At 37.3% G+C, this 19186-nt stretch overlaps 4 protein-coding genes and 1 pseudogene across 16 annotated transcripts in view; 3 read left to right on the top strand and 2 right to left on the bottom strand.

Annotated features, from left to right (window-relative positions):
- Nucleotides 1-4911, top strand: part of LOC111445959 — a 6425-nt gene extending 1514 nt beyond the window's left edge. For 3 of the 12 annotated variants that reach the window (XM_023084525.1, XM_023084524.1, XM_023084526.1), the window contains 3 exons: nt 78-1166; nt 1738-2109; nt 3245-4815. In XM_023084525.1, coding sequence (XP_022940293.1) covers nt 122-1166; nt 1738-2109; nt 3245-3246 — 1419 coding nt within the window. In that variant the 5' untranslated portion in view covers nt 78-121 and the 3' untranslated portion in view covers nt 3247-4815. Of the gene's footprint in view, nt 1-77; nt 1167-1737; nt 2110-3244 lie in introns of all 12 variants that reach the window. The other 9 variants (XR_002710966.1, XR_002710964.1, XR_002710962.1 and 6 more) reach the window with 9 other exon arrangements.
- LOC111446250 lies at nt 4477-5840 on the bottom strand (annotated as a pseudogene).
- A 720-nt stretch (nt 5841-6560) lies between these two features.
- Nucleotides 6561-12118, top strand: LOC111445962. The gene is made up of 4 exons (XM_023084534.1): nt 6561-6885; nt 7642-7713; nt 7967-8221; nt 11783-12118. The coding sequence occupies exons 1-4, from the start codon at nt 6687-6689 to the stop codon at nt 11866-11868; spliced, it is 612 nt and encodes a 203-aa protein (XP_022940302.1). The 5' UTR covers nt 6561-6686; the 3' UTR covers nt 11869-12118.
- On the bottom strand, nt 8739-11865 carry LOC111445961 (cytochrome b561 domain-containing protein At4g18260-like). 2 transcript variants are annotated; one of them, XM_023084533.1, is made up of 4 exons: nt 11617-11865; nt 11340-11501; nt 9705-9853; nt 8739-9330 (listed from the first exon to the last, which is right to left on the bottom strand). In XM_023084533.1, exons 1-4 carry the CDS (start codon nt 11755-11757, stop codon nt 9021-9023), a joined length of 762 nt encoding a protein of 253 aa, XP_022940301.1. In that variant the 5' UTR covers nt 11758-11865; the 3' UTR covers nt 8739-9020. The 2 variants fall into 2 exon arrangements, with proteins under 2 accessions (XP_022940301.1, XP_022940300.1); XM_023084532.1 differs by having other exon boundaries at nt 11340-11504; nt 11617-11787.
- Nucleotides 12119-15306: 3188 nt separating the features above from the next.
- The window catches only part of LOC111445955 (protein VACUOLELESS1), a 10294-nt gene continuing 6414 nt past the window's right edge, over nt 15307-19186 (top strand). The window contains exons 1-5 of the mRNA XM_023084518.1: nt 15307-16266; nt 16805-17095; nt 18179-18318; nt 18816-18921; nt 19003-19095. Of these exons, the coding sequence (XP_022940286.1) occupies nt 15481-16266; nt 16805-17095; nt 18179-18318; nt 18816-18921; nt 19003-19095 (1416 nt within the window). The 5' untranslated portion in view covers nt 15307-15480. The remainder of the gene's footprint in view (nt 16267-16804; nt 17096-18178; nt 18319-18815; nt 18922-19002; nt 19096-19186) is intronic.

Below are 19186 nucleotides of genomic sequence, written 5' to 3'. Positions count from 1 at the left end.
AAATTTTTTTTTTTTTTTTTTTTTTTTGTAGCTGTCACTAATTGGACTTTTGGCCTTTTCTTGTATATTACGGGCAGAGTTGCTTGAATTGAGTTTTTGGCCGTTGAAAGCATTCCATTTCATGGAAGGCAATGGCCTGCCATCATTGGGTCGTGTGAAGCTTACCGATTTAGCACCATCTGAAGGCGTTCCTTCTGAGTCTTTCAAATCATCGGTCACAACTTTGTCACATTCACTAGCTCAATACTCTGCTGCCATCATACAATTCCCTGTATATGATGGGGCTCTTTTAAGGTCTGGTTTAGATTCTGCTCGCCTTTACTTCCATCAGAGAGCTGCATGTCCATCTGCTGAGTTGATGCAAAACAATGATTCGCTGGAGTGGTGCAGAACTTCTGGTTACTATACGGATGCTCAGGGGTGGCAAGAAACGTATGATTATAGGCCTGGATTGACTCAAGTTGAGCCTGGCAATGAAATGGAGATACCACCAGCAGGTTTGCCAGATATATATGCAGTTTTTGGAAAGGCATCTCGAATTATTTTGGATGCGATTAGCTTCTCTCTAAACTTGCGCAGCTCTCCTTTCACAGAAATACTCGATAATGTTCCCCTAAGAAGTAGGGAGATATCATCTTCCGTGTTGTCTGTGTGCTGTTATGGGAGGCCCTCATTTCATGGAGAGCATCACCATAAATTTGCTCAAGAGGATAGCCAGTTGGCAATGTATACATCTGACCATGAACATCAGATTGATAAAAGTCTTATTACTCTGGTCAAGTCGGACAAGGCAGGTTTACTGATAAAAGATTTCCATGGTAGATGGATTCTTGTGGATGGAGATCTTGGTCCTCAAGATGCTGTAGTTTATCCCGGACTTGCACTCTATCAAGCAACTGCGGGGTATGTGAATCCTGCTCTGCTCAGAACGGAAGTGAATAATATTCAAGGTAGTATGTATGGACGATGTTCCTTGTCATTCAAACTCATGCCTAAATCCATGACTAGCCTTAATTGTTCAGAAATGAGAGCAGCTGGCCATGGGGTAGATGTTCAATTCCAACTTCCAGTACCAGTTGACGACTTTATGCAGAGATCACCCTCTACCGACCAACTCTTTAACCGCCCAAATTTCCAGAATTTCAGTTTGTCGACATCCCAAGAGGGTAGGCCAAATCTTCTTTTTATAATTTTTGCTTTTGTTGCCGATGAATGTCATTTATTGAGGTTTCTTTCTGTAACCTCCCTTGGTATGGGGTTTGGCTCTCCCCTTTTTGTAACTTAATTTCATCAGTGGAATCATTTCTTATTGAAAAAGAGTCATAAATTCAATATTAATCTTGTTTTACACGTTTAGTACTTGTGTATTTGGTCAATGAATTTTTAATTTACCCTTCCTTTCCCTTCGATGTCTTTCCTAGATATAATAAGGAGCCATCTTCTTAGATTGCCATTTTGCTATATATTTGGAGAATTTCTTTATATAGTGAAAGAGCGTTGTGAGAAAATGATTCAATGTTTTAATGTATACTCTTGGGTGAAATATGGATTGGAAGCCGCATATTTTGCATTCTTTTGATGTTTATTATTGCTTGATAGTTTGAATGCTTTCTGTTCGTTCCATCTTTATCCACTTGTTGGGTAGTGTAGCTTCTTAGTAACCTCCTAGTGTAAGTAGACCCCTTAGTGAGAAGCTTTTAATTAACAGGCTGTTGGATCGATGAAATGCTGGTACAGGATCCATAAAATTGAGGAGGAGAAAGAATAATTCAAGTACCAAACCACTACCCCCTTCTAAGAGATTACGGCTTGAGGCACAGAGAGTTCTGAAGGAGAGAGTACAGGACATCGCAGATAAGAAGGGTATCAAATTAAGGTTCTGTAATCTGAAGGATTGTGAGAGTCACATTCACAGGTTAGATAGCCCTTGTGCCAGCACAAGGATGGAGATTGGATGGCCTCCTGGAGTGCCGTTTGTTCATCCTCATGATCTACCTAATAAGGCAAAAATTGGTTTTCTTGAAGCTTACGAGCCTGGTTGGTCAGCTAGTCATGACATTGAATTAAGTCTTACTGAACCTGGACAAGTGGGTCAACAGTCAACCAACTGTAAGTGGATCTATGTCATATTCGCATTTGCATGTTACAGAATGGTTCTTGTTTTTAGCTCCCAACACATTCCCGCTTTGCAAATTGCGTAAAATATGAATGATGCTTACTGTATTTGGTCCATTTCAGAAAATCCTTGATCATGATCATGATGTATAGATACTTGTTATAGTATTATTGCCTTCAGAAGAGGGAAGTGAAATCGTACTTGTGTATCATTATCTTCCTATCGAGTGAAGGTGGGTAAGGACAGAGTACAAATTTGTAGGCATGTACAATATTTCCCATTATTCATTGTAATTTTTCCTTGTCCCTGATTTTTTTCTTTTATTTGCTCACTTTTTTTTTAATTTTTCCTTCCTCCCCTTCGTTTGCCAAGCGTTTGTAACCAAAAAATCTCCTAGACAATTTTATGAACCTTTCAGGAATCAGGAAGATTAACTGGTTAATGGAAGAGATATTAAAGCTATATAACAATGTTGCATTTGCTGTGTGTGTGCCTTGGGGAGGCATTCGTGAGTATTGGAAACTCGATATACAATTGGAAGTTGTGTCCATGTTTGATGGCAGGGGAATCATTGACAGAAGATTACCTTGGTCCACAAGTGAATTGAAGCCTATAGTATATATTTCCTTGAAGCTTGAAGATAATTGTGTTGGATCCTTTGAGCTCCATGCTGCTTGTGTTTCACACTCTTTAGTAGCTCTTCTTTATAACTATTTTACCACCAGTCCAGCACGTATATCTCTTGGTATCATGGGTTTTCGCTCTAGCGTAGACTGATTTTAGTATAACTTATTCAAATTTTTAATGTGCACGTGAGTTTTACCTCGAGGATACATATTGGTGCCGTAGGGGGTTTGAAAGTTTAGCACTGGCTAGGCTGTCACGTATACCATTTTCATTAAATCATACTACTTGATGTAGATTTGGCACTGTCTTCGTGCACCGAAGACACAAGCTCTCTGTTCTTTTACTCCAATTTTTCTACCTCATCTTGTTCTTTCTGCTTTCACTTGCTTAGCTTCCATGTTTGTTTGCTCTATCTGCATTTCTTCCTTACTTAAATGTTTGTTTTAGCTTTATTCCTTTTAGATGTCAATGGCCAATTGTTTTTTATTCATGTCTCTGTAGGAATCAGTTCATATTCTGTACATCAATAGATTCTCAAGGCCTTGTAGCTTGCAACTTCAAAACCAGTTCCATTCTTGGCCGTTGATCAGCTCATAATACCTTCATTCGGATTGTTGTTTTGATGCCCAACGTCAACAGATCGTGCCTATTTGCATCTCCAGCATAGACTGTACATACAAGTTATTTTCCGGGTAACCCAGCTTCATCTTCTTACTTATTGGAGGATAGTTCTCGAAGAAATCGATCAGTTAAGTTCGTGAACCAGTAATGGTAATGGAGCGGGAACAACTATTTCCTTTGAATTCTAGTAGAGAATTTTCTCATGTGAGTCAATCACACCTTCATGTTCCTGCACTAGTGTAGCCAGCTGCTTTGGTCAATATGATCTATAAAATTTGGGAAATACGATAAAGAGCAGAAATATACGAACTTTGAGGTTCCCGAAGAAATGTTCCCTTTTTTTCTGAATGTTCCCTTTTTTTCTGTTCCTGATACTGTTCTGCTTTTTAGCGACGTGTTGTGACTCGAGCTCTTCACAATACGTTCTCTTTTGTTTTTAGCTTCTATGATAGTTTTCCATTTGAAGTGTGGGATCCTTATGACATTCCAAGCAAGGTGATCCTTGTAGCCATTCTTAAGCTTTAAAATTCAGATTGCCTTTTTTCTTGTTTGGGTTGCAGAACTTTAAAGATTGTGATATTTTCCATTCTTCTCTTTACTACTACTTGCTAAATAATTTTTGTTTCATAGATCTTTGGAAGAGAACGAAAGAAAACAAGGGGATCGAGGTAAGGCAGCTGCTAATCTCCTGCCGTTCGTTCGTTCGTTCATTCACTCACACAAACTGCAGGTGTTCAACCTAGCTGTTTATTCATTTACATTAGCTGTTTATTCATATAAAAGACGATCACGATATGAATGTTCAATGCTGCACCTTCGTCGTAGAATAGGTAGTTTCCATTTTCATTTTCATTTTCATTCATGTAAATAGATTTACAGAAGTGCAATAGGAAGAAGAACGCTCTGAACCAATTGGTTCAACCTTGCGATTCTGGAAAAGTATCCAGAAGTTGGTTTGATGGTGATGTATCTGCATCTGTTTTTTCACTTGGTGTCAAATTAATCGTTTCACTGTAGGTTGATTTGCTCAACCAAACAGAGTTGAAAAGAACTATACCGACATATCCTGAAGTTGAAATGAGTTATTTGCACAAATTTCCAGCAATTGATCTTCACCGGCTGGGACGCCCCGGTGTTGGTTGTTGTGCTGATGCAAGGGTGTACAAGGATTTAAGCTGCTTGCTGTCATGGAGAGCTAGCTGATGCTGCAAATCATCAGACCACCATTGTTCCAATCCATGAGCTTCAAGAAACTTATGTTTTCCCATTGACATCACAAACAACTTTGCTGCAGCTGCCGCCGCTTTCCCATTCCCATTTGTGGGGGTAACATTTTCTTTCCCTTCATTGCTTTTCTCTACTTGATCAGATTCAGTATATGAACAGCATGTTATTTACATATAGATGTGCGACCCACTTCCCTGGATTCTTCAACATGTTTAGATTCGATACCCAACTCCTTGAACCAGCTGCTGTTGATGTTTTTTCTCCTAAACTATTGCTGTTCTCTGTTGTTTCCCTGCCTGAATGAAGCATTGATTTGATTCTCTTCCAAGCAAACTCTGCCTTTTCCCCTATGTTCTTCAAGCTCATAGCTACTGAAACAGGAGGAGGATTAAACAAGTGAGTTTCAACATAGATTCCTTCTTTAGCTAAGGCCTTCCCCATCTGTAGAGCAAACCCAGCACCTAAGGAATGACCAGGAATACAAACATTGTTGCTTCCCTAACTCTCAGCACAAGATTTCAATGCCTCCAAAGCTACATTAAACCTGACAGAACCCTTCAAACTTTCCCAAGCAAGAAACCGAATGTCGTCTTCGATGTCCCGCCAGAATGTCGGGCTTTTGAGTAATGTCCCTCTTAGTGCTTAAACAGCCCTTGGTGCACCACTGGGTCTGATGAGTACTAAGTCAGCCATGGCTGCAGACCTATCCCATTCTAGTATTGCACCAAAATATGGACCCATTGGCTCTTTTATTAATCAAGGTTTGAACTAGCTTGTATTTGAAGGGGATCCACCATTTGGGAGCCAGAGCATTTTCTTTGTTGCTTCTGTTCTCTTGTCTGTCTAGTTCAGGCAACAACAGTTCTTTTGTAATTCCCATCCTTCCTGCCGAATTTGTCAAATTCCTCATCAGATTCATTTCGTTTTAGGATTAAATTTCAGAAGGTCCAAACCAACCAAACTCACTCCCAGCTGATATTATATGTTGTTTAGACTTTTTCTTTATCGGTAAGAGTCCAAATCTATCGCTAGCAGAAATTGTTCTTTTTAAGCTTGTTCATTAGTAGATATTGTCTCCCTTGAGCTTTTTCTTTTTTCCCTGTTGAGTTTCTGTGAGAGAGCGTAAAACAATGGGAAACAAAGTCACCAAGATTTTGCTCAGAATCGGATTTGATGCAGATATCTTAAAATATTTATTTTTCTCAAATGGAAGGGAAACGCCCAGCTTTTGTAAATTTTCAATGGTCATATTTACATGTCCCTTCGTCCCTAATTGTCAAATGACCAAAATTACCCCCCTTTTTTTGTGTGAATATTTTAGATTTATTTTATAGTCGTTTGAATTTCTTCTTCAATTTAATTTTAGCTTAATAGTAAAAATATCCTCAAATTTTCAAAAAAATATTATTCAAAAGTAGTAATATTATTTTTTATATTTTTAAAACATTCCAAAACTATTATTGAAGTAAAAGTCTGTCAAAATATTATATAAAAAACTCAACATAATTCTTTTTGCTTAATTTAAGCAATCGTTTTGGTTTTTATCATGTCATTCTAGACATTCGTGTAATAATTTGCTAATTAATTTTTAATTTGAGAATAAACTTTAAAGAAAGATGCAACTTTTTTTAAAAAATAAAACATTTTTTAAATTAAATAACAAAATTAATTAATATTTTAAATATATTAAAAAAACTAAAATATTTATTAAGTTATATGAAGTTAATATGTATTGAGTGTAATATCAATTGATTCATTGATATACTAATTTATGAAAATATTAATATTAAAAAATATTAGCGATGAAAAAAAACTTAATTTTCATTTATTTTTAGAGTGCATAATTGAACATACTTATATTTATTTCCCAATTTATGTGGCGAAGGTAATTTCAATCAAATTACAAAAATTGAAGTGGCTATAAATGCACGATGGAAATTAATATTCCAAAAACCAAATTGAAAAACTGGAAAAATAAATAAATAAATAAATCAATTGTAGCCGCTAATTTATGGGGAAATTGTTCAAGCTCCGCTTCCAGTCCCAGTAATGGTGACCAGAAGCCATAGATTTTTCACTTGAAAACAACGAAATCATGGCCTCGAATCTCATTACTGCGTTTCATTGCCCGAATCCGTACCCTTCTTCTTCTTCTTACTCAAATCTGCAGCAGAATACATCGCTCCTTTTGAAGTTCCATTCTCGTTGTTCATCTTCTTCGAGAAAATTCGCTGTTTCAGAGGGCGCTGAGGGTAGAGTTCAAGATGAAGAGCTTCTCATTTCGTCTTCTTCTGGTATGCATCAATTCACTGCTTCGTCTCTCTTTTCTTGTTGTTTAGTTGTTCCTTCAAAATTGTGAGTAGGTTGATTCTTGTCTGTGTAATCCTATAGTTTAAGGCCGCTTATAATGAAAGAATCCTATTCCTAGTACTCAACGCTTGAGATTTTAAATTGTTTTTGTGAAATCCAAGTGGTCTATCGCTATAAATATATTAAAGTAAAGATGATCTTGCTTTTTCTTGTTAAATACATTTGTGGTTTCTTTGCTTTGACATGGCCTGATTCCATTTCCAATTCAGTTCTTGTGGTTTCAAAATTTTCAATATCATTCATATTATAGTTCTTATTATTTGAGTAAAGGTTATCAAACATTTGTTGTGACCAATGAATAACAAAAACGCAATATAGAGAGCTATTTGTGGACAATATCCTCTGGTACTCCAAAACAACATTAGTCATAGCCATTTTTATAATTTTCAATCAAAATGATGCCTTAAGAGCCAACCAAAATTTATGTCTCAAGTCAATTTTATGCATCACACCAAAATAATCTATCATAGAGTTCATTTTCAATATCTATGAACAACTTGCCATATGGGATTTTTGTTACACTTCTGTATATGATAACCTTTAAGCAAATAATGACGACGAAATATGAAAGTTTTAGAAGTATAGAAATCAAATTGAAACTAGAGTTAAAGCGTTAGACTAAAAGTGTAGTTTAACGTACTCGGTTTAAAGATTAACCATTTTTCTTTTCACATGTAAAGGAGCATCTTCTTCTGCACGCACACAGCTTGATCTCTTGGAGCAACTCTCTTCCGGTAGCCAATTAGTTGATGGTAAGTGGGCTTATTTCATTGAAATGTACTAGTCTTATTTCATTGAAAAATGTCATATCTGAGAGATCCCACATCGGTTGGGGAGGAGAACAAAACATTCTTTATAAGGGTGTGGAGACTTCTCCCTAGCAAACGCATTTTAAAAACCTTGAGGGAAGCCCGAAAGAGAAAGCCCAAAGATGATAATATCTGCTAGCGGTGAGCTTGGGTTGTTACAATTTCACTTGAACTTACTGAGATTTTATGTTCTCAGGTTATGAGAGTGATGGCAATTACCAGAGAACTACAATCCGTGATCAGCTTGCACAATTGTTCAGAGACAGAGACGACGATTTTAGCATTCCGTTGGGTAAGAACTTGAAGAAGGTTAGTGCCAAGTTTTTGACAATTTCACAGAAGAGGAACATCAAAAGACAAGAATACTTGAATGAAGTATCTCAAAGGAATGATTCAGTTTTCTTTGCTACAGTTGGAGCATTTGTAATTCTGCCACCTATTGTAATATTAGGTATTGCTATACTGACTGGTTATGTGCAACTTTTTCCATGATATGCTGTTTATACAAACATCATATATATATATAGAAGTGGTAATATCTTGATATCCTTAACCCCGTGTTCATAGTTTCTATTGTTCAATTTTTAGTTCTATATTTCTTGAAAAGTTACGACCGGCTGCTGTTTCATATATGATTTTACCGTTTAAGAATAAAAAACGTCAGAATTAGTCCCTGTGGTTTGATAAAACTTTACAAAACAGTCCCTATCTAGAAACTATTTATGGGGTTTTATCAAATCACAAGGACCAAAATAACTCCTTGCTTTTGTAACAGATCCGTTCTTGATTTCTAAGGAGACCCACTGTGGTGTGTGCTTAGTGACATTGGTGCGAGTCCCGACAAGGTGCGATTGTGACCCATAGGCCCAAGGTGCGACCTATGCACCTTGTTTCAAAGAAGTGAGACTCTTCTTTTGAGGCTCGTGCCGAGTTCTCAAGCCCAACTAAACACATTAACATTCCTAAAATCTCAAAAAACACTCAATTTTCTTAACCTTTACATTATAAAAAATTTATTTACATTCTTAAAAAAAACTGAAGCCCTAAAGGGCTATTGCACTTTAGTCAAGTGAGCCTCGAGCTTTGGAAAGCACGAGAGACGAGTGAAGAACAATAACATTCACTCTCCGTCTCTAACAAAATCTAGAAAATGAAACTTACAAATCCCAATAAGAAGAGAGAAATGATAAGAAGAGTGACAACAATCTCATGTTAGTGAAAACAACCTTTTGACAACTCTGTTTACTCCTTCAGCATGGATCAGTAGGCAGTTCCTTTTGCTTGTCATTTGGTGAGAGCCCTTGATCAGTAGGTGTTACCAAATCACTGCCCAAAATAACTCCTTGCTTTTGTATATACTCCAGTTTGTCTTGGAATAGGTAAAAGAAGGAAATCAAAGAAATTTCAACAGTGAAAATTATGGTCCAAATTCGTATCCTTCGTGACGTTTTCTCGTGGTAAGCAAATAATCCTGAGTATACATTGAAAACTCCTAGGAGAGATACTGCAGTGCCAAGCATCCAGTGTATGAAAAACCATAGGCTCCTTGTTCTAGAGCCCCTGCCAGAATATGAGAAAGGAATGGATTCAGAGTATACAAATTGAAACAAATCATACTATTCCTCTTTCCTGATCTAAATCCACTGAACACTACTTCCTTTGTTTTGTTATCTAAATCCACGGACAGGAATGAATTACGGGGTCCCACATCAGTTGGAGAGAGGAAATAAGTATTCTTTATAAGGATGTGGAAACCTCTCCCTAGCAGACACGTTTTAAAATTGTGAGGCTGACGACGATATGTAACAAGGTATAGCAAACAATATCTGCTAGCGGTGAGTTTGGGCTGTTTCAATACTACTTTGAAAACAACCTCACAATAACTCTTTCTAATAAACTATTGCTGCATATTTGAAGAAAATATGAAACTTTACCTCTTTGGCCTTACAATTCCAATCAATGCCTGTAACCAGATCATCCCATATAGGCCAATCCCTATTCTTTGATGGTTATTATTGAAAGCATTGTTGAATTTCTTGATAGACATGACTGCTCCAGCTGTGACTAGTAATACAGAGAGTATCTGTTCATCATAATCAAGTTAAGATAATGTAATGAACCCATCTTTGTGATTAAAGGATCATCAAAATCCATCAAACTGCTACTATAAATTTGGAATTTTAACTATCTAATTAGTTAGAATGTGATGATGCCTGTCTTTTCTTTCGATGCAAGTATTCATAATATTCTGCTGGATCAACTTTTTGTGTTTAGAAACTTGGGGGCTGTATAAGATATTCAGAATCAGGGCCCTTGGGATTTCTCTTGAACCATCATTAAGCTCATAAAGTCAAGAAAAATGTGGATTGTTTGCTTGTTTAGTGAAAAGATAAAGCTAATTGCATTAATGATGATGCTTTCGTGCAACTCTATGTAGTTATTGTTTGTTTAGTTTAAAAGGATTCTTCTTTAAGAAAACAAACACCATAGAGTTTATTTTAGGCCCCATTTGATGATCAAAGGATTCACTATGGTTTTCACTTTCCTTAACGTAGAAACAATAGAATTCTTACCCAAATTTAAAAAACGAAAGCAAGTTTTTTCAGAATCTTTTAGTTTTTGAATAAAGAAAGAAACATTTAGGTGGAAGTAATGTGTGAGATCCCATGTCGGTTGGGGAGGAAACGAAACATTCTTTACAAGGGTGTGGAAACCCCTCCCTAGCAGACACGTTTTAGAAACCTTGAGGGGAAGCTTGAAAGAGAAAGCCCAAAGAGGACAATATCTGCTAGCGGTGGGCTTGGACAGTTATAAATGGTATAAGAGCCAGACACCGGAGGATTTGTCAGTGAGGAGGCTAATCCCTAAAGGGGGGTGGACACGAGGCGGTGTGCCAACGTCCTTAGGAGTGGATTGGGGGTCCCACATCGATTAGAGAAGAAAACGAGTACCAATGAGAATGTCGGGCCCCAAATGGGGGGTGGATTGTGAGATTCCACATCGGTCGGGAAGGAAACGAAACATTATTTATAAGAGTGCGGAAACCTCTCCCTAACAGGCACGTTTTAAAAACCTTGAGGGGAAGCCCGAAAGGGAAAGCTCAAAGAGGACAATATCTACTAATTGTGGACTTGGGCAATTACAAATAGTATTAGAACCAGACACCAAGCATTGTGTTAGCAAGGAAACTGATCCCCTAAGGGGGTGGACACGAGGCTGTGCCAGCAAGGACAATGGGCCCCGAAAGAGGGGTGGATTGGGAGGGTCCCACATCGATTGAAGAAGGGAACGAGTGCCAGCGAGGACGTTGGGCCCTGAAGCGGGGTGGATTGTGAGATCCCACATCGGTTGGGGAGAAAACAAAATATTCTTTATAAGGGTGTGGAAACCTCTCCCTAGCAGACGTGTTTTAAAACCTTGAGGGAAAGCTCGAAAGGGAAAGCCTAAAGAGGACAATATCTACTAGCGGTGGGCTTGAGCCGTTATATAACTTTCAAAAACCAAAATAGTTATCGAACGGAATTTCATTATTGCTAGAGAAGATTGAGATGAACAAGAGATGAACTTGCCTGTAGAATTGTGTGAATGTAAAAGTAAAACTTCAGCCTTCTTCCACATTGCTCTCTGTTGGACATTCTGATAACTAGAATCCCAACCGGCATAAGGAACCCCATTGAAGCCCATAGAAGAAATCCATGGAGTGTGATATCAAATAGTAAGCTGGAACTAATCTGCTGCCATTATTAACCAATAATCACTTTCAGCTATACATTCTAAACCTTCTTTTTCTGCAATGATATTCATTTCAAATATGAAAATGAAACAATAGGAAGAACAATAAGAAACCTTCTGGCTGTGATCTTTCTTGCTTGTATTGAATTCCACATTTTTCTTGAGCTGTTGGGATGAACTGAGTGGTTGAAATGTGAGAAGAAGAAGGAGAAAAAGAATGGAGAAAGAGGACTTTTTGTTCTGTAAAAATAGCATTGTTTATTTGCTTATGATGAAACAGGCACCAAGCACAATGCAGAACCCACTCTTGAAAGCTGCTTACTTGGTTGCTATGGATTTCACAAGGGGTCTTCAAAGCTTTTGTAGCAACGAGGTAAAAGGAAAAGGCTGGACAATGTCAGAGGAGGGGAGCAATAAAGGGTTGTGATCAATAATGCCTAAAGAGGACGCTCAACTAAGGTACTTGATTTTTCTCTAGAAATACATCTGCCTTGTGTTGGATGTTGATCTAAAAATATGTCGGTCTCTAATGACCATTAGATACAAAAACAGATTACTTTTACAATTTCTGTCTCACATATCATCTGTCTGTGCAAAATTATCGTAACGGCTTATCATCTATCTGTGCAAAATTATCGTAACGGCCCAAGCACACTGCTAGTAGATATTGTACTCTTTGTGCTTTTTCTTTCGGGCTTCTGCTCAAGGTTTTTAAAATGTGTCTGCTAGGAAGAGGTTTCCACACTTTTATAAAGAATGCTTCATTTTCTCCCCAACTGATGTGGGATCTCACAGTCCACCCCCCTTCGAGGCCCAGCCTCCTCGTTGGCATATCGCTCGGTGTCTGGCTCTGATACCATTTGTAACGGCCCAAGCTCACTGTTAGTAGATATTGTCCTCTTTGGACTATCTCTTTCGGGCTTTCCTTCAAGGTTTTTAAAACGCGTCTACTAGGGAGAGGTTTCTACACTCTTATAAAGAATGTTTCATTCTTCTCTCCAACCGATGGGATCTCACAATCCACCCCTTTTCGGGGTCCAGCGTCCTCGCTGACACTCGTTCCCTTCTCCAATTGATGTGGGACCCCCCGATCCACTCCCTTTGGGATATAGTGTCCTTGTTGGCACACCGCCTCTTGTCCACCCCCTTTCTGGGCTCAGCCTCCTCACTGGCACATTGCACGGTGTCTGGCTCTGATACCATTTATAACAGCCTAAGCCCATCGCTAGCAAATATTGTCTTCTTTCTGCTTTCTTTTTCGTGTTTCCCCTCAAGTTTTTTAAAACGCATCTACTAGGGAGAGGTTTCCACACCGTTATAAAGAATGTTTCGTTCTCCTCCCCAACTGATGTGGGATCTCATAATCACTCTACATACATTCTCACCATACAACAAGTCGATCAAAAGTTGGAGGTTTGATACTCGATGATTTTCTTTGACTTTAAGAAAACCATCTCACATGATCTAGAAAGCAAAAGAAAAAGTAGGAACTGTTTGAGTTGGTGCTATCCTGTAGGGTTTCTTTTAGCATGAACATCTCAAGAACAGGTAGTATGGACAAAGTCTTCAACCATGTGGGGTTCACTGTGTGAAATTTTATATGATTTTATGGGGAGTGACATAAAGAATGTAGTGGAATTTCACAGCAAAAATGGTTACAACTTTCAATAAGAGAAGAAAATGCTAGCCACAATCTGAAAGTGGGCTGTTAGTGGATATTGCTCAGAACATTATCTTTTTTGTTCTCCACATTCAACAAATTTGTTTGTTTCCATTGAACTCAACATTATTCAACAGGAGCTGTGTTATATTGGCACTCAACCATTTGCTCCTTATTACATCATTTTTTAGTCACCATCTTTTGTTCTTGCATCATCTAACCGTTACGTGTTTAGAGGTGATAATTGTTAGATTATCTATGATTTAATATTCTACGAGTTTACTTTGATAGTCGAATACAGTAGAGTTGAACAGTTGTTCGTTGAAATTAATCATGTTGAGTGCAAGCTGACTTGAAACGCTCACATATACTTTTTGACCTATTTTATTAGTTTATTTGGTTACTATTATTGAGTTCTAAGGGATAAAGATTTGTGGATAGAGTGGATGTAGCAACGGGTTTAAGTTTTATCGACACGTCGATATTTCCACATATAGGATTGTTAGATGAACACGACTTTCCACAATGGTATGATATTGTCCACTTTGAGCATAAGCTCTTACGCCTCATACCAATGGAGAGAGTATTCTTTGATTATAAACCTACGATCATTCCTTAAATTAGCCGATGTGGGACTTTTATCATCCAACAGGGATGTTTGTGGATTGGATTGGGGCATTTTTTAAACCTAACTCAATTGTTCGGGTTATAAAATTTTCAACAACTCTGGTTAAGTAATGACGAAATTTTTTGGGTTGGGTTAATTTTTAGAAGTGGTCGAAGAATAAATAATTATAAAATTAAGAGAAAACAAAATAAATATAAATATATTATAAACAAAAATGTACAACAAATAATCAATTCAAACTAATTTAATATTATCTTTAAAAAAACACTTTATTAAATATAATTTTACACGTCATCATTGATTTATTTATTTATTTATTTTTCTCTTTATGTCAACCTCACATATTTAAATTATTAATTCATGTTTTTCTAAAGTTTTAAAATGGGTCCCACAACCTTGTTTTTATTATATTTACCGGTGAATTACGATATGATTTTTTAATAAATAGATTATTATAATTTCAAACTTTATGAATGCCTTTCATCAATTTTTAGAAGGAAAAAGAAACATTTTATCATGAAGCTGCCCATAAAGACTACCTTTTGAGCTGCTTTAGCTTTTAATAGAAAAATATGCAAAAATAAATAAATAAAGTACTCTAAACTTAATACTACAAAATTATCAATTAAACTTAATACTCCCATCTCACCACTAGAATATATTGTCCGCTTTGACCTGTTATATATCGTCGTCACTCTCACGATTTTTTAAAATGTGTTTACTATAGAGAGAGTGTAACCCTATTCCAACCAATACTTCGCACCATTCGATGACTGACTCTATAATATTTGTAACATAACGGGCCAAAATGGATAATATATATTAATGTTGGCCTTAGACTGTTACAACCATATTTAGAGTTACGTTATAAAATCTTTAATACATAAATTTTACATGTATATAATGTTTTTAACGTGAAATGAGAAATAAAGGGATTACATGCTAAATTTGGGCCACATTTAAGGGTAATTAAGTAATTTCCTCTTCCAATAATTTTTTTTATCATATGCTTTTTGAACATTAATTTAAAGTAACAAAATAATAATAATAATAAGTTATTATTATGTTATTATTCATTATGAAGTGGAAGAAAATTTGGTGCAAATGATTCAATATATCATCACGTTGATATTTTACCTAAGTTTTTATGATTAAGTTAATGACTTATAATAAATAAAACGAAAAAAAATAATTAAAAAATATTTATAACTTTATGATACTAATTAAGTTGGTTATTAAAATTATTAATTTAAATTTTGGTATTTTTTAATTATGAAAAATATTTTTTAATTATAAAAAGTTGCAATTTCTGAAATCGGCTACTTTCAATGGGCCACTGCCAAAGACGGCCCATTTATTTAAGCCCAGAAGAGGCTATAAGTGGGCCTAGTTTGGGCCTCATTGAGCCCAATTCAGCCTGTATAGTTGGATCATCAAAATACCGTACGGTTCAAACCGACCTGCGGTCTATATGAACCGGGGGAGCTTCATTCGACAAATATGGGACCTTCACTTTCTTCCAATTTCTTTCTTAATTTTTTTCCCCTTTGCTCGAATTGACTGAATGATCGATTCCAACGTTTTCGAGCCAATTTACGAATCTCAATCTGTAATTCTTCTGTTTGTTCGTTCAATCTGCTTCACGAAGGACTGAAATCTTGAACAATTCTGTAGCTGTGATTGCTTTTTCATGGCTAACGTATCGGTTGCTGCGGAATGGCAGCTCCTTCATAATCGGTACTACCGCAAGCCGGAGCTTTATCCTATGAGATGGAAGCATATTGACCTTGGCCGGAATAAGGTAGCCTGTGCTCCCTTTGGCGGTCCCATCGCCATTATTCGTGATGACTCCAAGATCGTTCAGCTCTACGCAGAATCCGCCCTCAGGAAGCTGCGAATCTTCAACTGTGCAGGTGTTCAGCTGGCAGAGACCGTTTGGCGGAACCCTGGGGGACGGTTGATTGGCATGTCGTGGACCGATGATCAAACTCTTGTCTGTGTGGTGCAGGATGGCACTGTTTACCGCTACAATATTCATGCCGAGCTTCTGGAACCGAATTTTTCGATGGGTAAGGAGTGTTTTGAGCAGAATGTAGTGGAATGTGTGTTTTGGGGCAATGGAGTTGTGTGCATAACCGAGGCCAACCAGATTTTTTGCATCTCGGATTTCAAGAATCCGAAATCGTGTAAGCTTTCGGACCCTGGAATTGAGGATTTGCCGCATTGTATGGCGGTAATCGAGCCTCAATACACCATGTCTGGGAATGTGGAGGTGTTGCTCGGAGTTGGGGAGTCGTGTGTGATAGCTGTTGAGGAGGATGGAGTGCAGCGCCTTGGCGAGGGCGTGCTAGATGGGCCGCTGCAGAGGATGGCCGTCTCTTTAGATGGAAAGTGGTTGGCAGCGTTTACCCACGACGGGAGGCTTTTGGTTTTAACTTCAGACTTACAGAAAACAATTCTGGATCGTGAGTGTGAGGTTAGCTACGTGTTTTTGCAATTTGAGGTTGTTCTTACGAAATGGATAAAAGTTACATAAGATGCCAATCCTAGTCTATTTTTTCTGGTCGTACTTGCATAATAACAACTGTTCACTTGAATGTAATGATTCAATGTTCGGGTTTAATTTTTTTTTTTTTTTTCTTAAGAAGATCGTTTATTTGACATCAAGATGATTCGATGTTTCAAAGCATGGTGGACTAGGACAATTAGTTTATTCAGCCTACAAGCATCCATTCATTTGGCATTTTTCTGAAGTTCCTTTATTCTTGCCTCTTATTCATACTTTGTTTTTGTGAGATTCCACATTGGTTGGAGAGGGGAACGAAGCATTCCTTTTAAGGGTGTAGAAAACTCTCCTTATCAGACGCATTTTAAAACCTCGAGGGGAAGCCTAGAAGGGGAAGTTTAAAGAGGACAAAATCTATTAGCGGTGGGCTTGATCTGATACAGTTTTCTTGAATGAATTGGACATCTATTATGTTTGATCATGTCTGTCTCTTGTTTTCTGGCTGCAGTCAGCTCTTCCTCCGGAGCAGTTAGCTTGGTGTGGAATGGATAGTGTACTTCTTTATTGGGATGATATGCTTTTGATGATGGGTCCAGATGGAGATCCTGTTCGTTACCTTTATGATGAACCGGTTGTTCTGATACCCGAGTGTGATGGGGTGAGGATATTATCTAATACCAGTACGGAATTTCTTCAAAGAGTACCCGATTCCACCGTAACAATCTTCAGGATCGGAAGTACCTCTCCTGCAGCTCTTCTGTATGATGCATTGGATCATTTTGACAGACGTAGTGCGAAGGTGATGTTAATTTTCCTCTTTCTTGTGAAAAAATGTAGTGTTAACTAAGCTATTTTTCTCTGTTTTAGATGGTGGAGACTAGCTTAAATTTATTCCATAACTATTGTCGTTTGGTAGTTTTACAATGAGGATAAAAAAGGTCCCTCTGAAATCTATGGGAGAGAGTCTGCTGGGAGAATCGAACCAAAAAATTATCTTTCAGTAGTTTATTTTTGAGTGAATAGTTATTTTGTCATTTTCCGTACTTTACACAGCACTAGTAGTGTGATGTCCACATTTGTTAGGGAGGAGAACAAAACACCCTTTATAAGGGTGTGTAAACCTTCCCCTAGCAGACGCGTTTTAAAACCTTGAGGGGAAGCCCGAAAGGGAAAGCCCAAAAAGGACAATATATGCTAGCAGTGGATTTGGGTCGTTACAAGTAGTTGTAGTCTTATAAGCTCATTGAAATATTTTTTCTATTTGTAATGTCTACAAGTGGTATCGGAGGATCTTTTAGAAGGAGGAGCCATTTGATTAGGAAACTATGAAGGAGGAGCCATTTGGTTAGAGAACTATGAAGGAGGAGCCATTTGGTTTGCAACACAAAGGGACAGGGAATGGATTTAACAGACTTATGTTACGATTGGACATTGGCGGCGGGGAATAGATTTAACAAATCAGTGGTATCAATGGACATTGGCATTCTAAGCATACAATAAATAGATATAAATATAAATCATATTTTTCCAGTTTCATTCTCATTTACCAAACACAATCATCCTATTTCTAAGCTTCACATTCACTTTCCCATTGCCATATACTATATGCCCTCCAAGAGAATTTTCGAGCATAGAGTTACATGAAAGAAAAATTCAGTGCCTGTTTCACAATTGGTCTCAACTATATTTTATTTTCTATATATATATTTTTTTAATTTTGCTTGGAAGAAATCTCGGTGCTGGTTTTGTAATGGTAAATTTATTTTAGTTTGCAAATTCATGTTCTTGATGATAATATTAGTGTACCCACAAAATACTGTGAAATATTTTCTGTGATTTGTTATTATTCTTTTTATTTAATTGTCAATATTATGTTGGCCAGGCAGATGAAAACTTAAGACTGATACGCCCATCATTACATGAGGCTGTTGAAGCATGCGTGGATGCTGCTGGCCATGAATTTGATATTTCTCGGCAGCAGACCCTGTTAAGAGCTTCCAGCTATGGCCAAGCCTTTTGCAGGTCAGTGATTCTAGTGTTACATTTTAACTACTTTTTTATGATGTTGCTTGTTCTTAGTTCTTTTGTTTTAAATGAGGAAAATTCCGGGTGTACTTACTCTTTTCTTTTGAATTTAAATAGGCAGGTGCCTGCCATTTCTTACTTTTTATTTGGTCATAACATAATTAAGTGGTAGCTTGTTTAGAATTAAGTATGATGATCCTTCCAAACAAGCACAAATTTAGCTTATTTAACCTTTTTACGTTTGGACATTGTTGGCAATATGTCATGTGGTTTGAACAATAAGTGCTTCTCTAAGTTTTTTGTTATTATTCTTTACCTCTTTGATTCATGCCCACTGATTACTCCTTTGGCCAGGTTTTGGGAGGATTTCTTATCCTTAACCTCTTACCGATTTCACCCTTTAGTGAAATTTGTTTCGTTTAAAAAATATAAAGTTCTTTTTAGTGTTATCTCTGATTTTGCTCTCCATAATGATATCCAGTTGGCTTTGGCAGCAATTTTAATCGCGAACGAATACAAGAGATGTGCAGACTATTGCGAGTTTTAAATGCTGTACGCAACCCAGAGATTGGCATCCCTCTCAGTATACAACAGTTCAAGGTCCTCTATGATTTCTGATAAGAGTTTTCAGTTTCTTGAAATATAATGGATCTTCATACTAAATAAATGTGTTCCTTTCAGCTTCTTACAGCACCTGTTCTGATTGCTCGTTTAATCAATGCCCACCAACACTTGCTTGCATTACGGATTTCTGAGTACCTTGGAATGAGTCAGGTGATAGAATCCTATAATTTGTGGATCAAACCATATGGGGATTTTTTTTGTTGCTTGTGTTTTCATACGACCCCCCCCCCCCCCCCCCCCC

This window comes from Cucurbita moschata, unplaced genomic scaffold, assembly GCF_002738365.1.
Source record: "Cucurbita moschata cultivar Rifu unplaced genomic scaffold, Cmos_1.0 Cmo_Scf00008, whole genome shotgun sequence".
NCBI lineage: Eukaryota > Viridiplantae > Streptophyta > Magnoliopsida > Cucurbitales > Cucurbitaceae > Cucurbita > Cucurbita moschata.
Note: the sequence above shows the minus strand (reverse complement) of the source record. Positions and strands in the feature narration are given on the sequence as shown.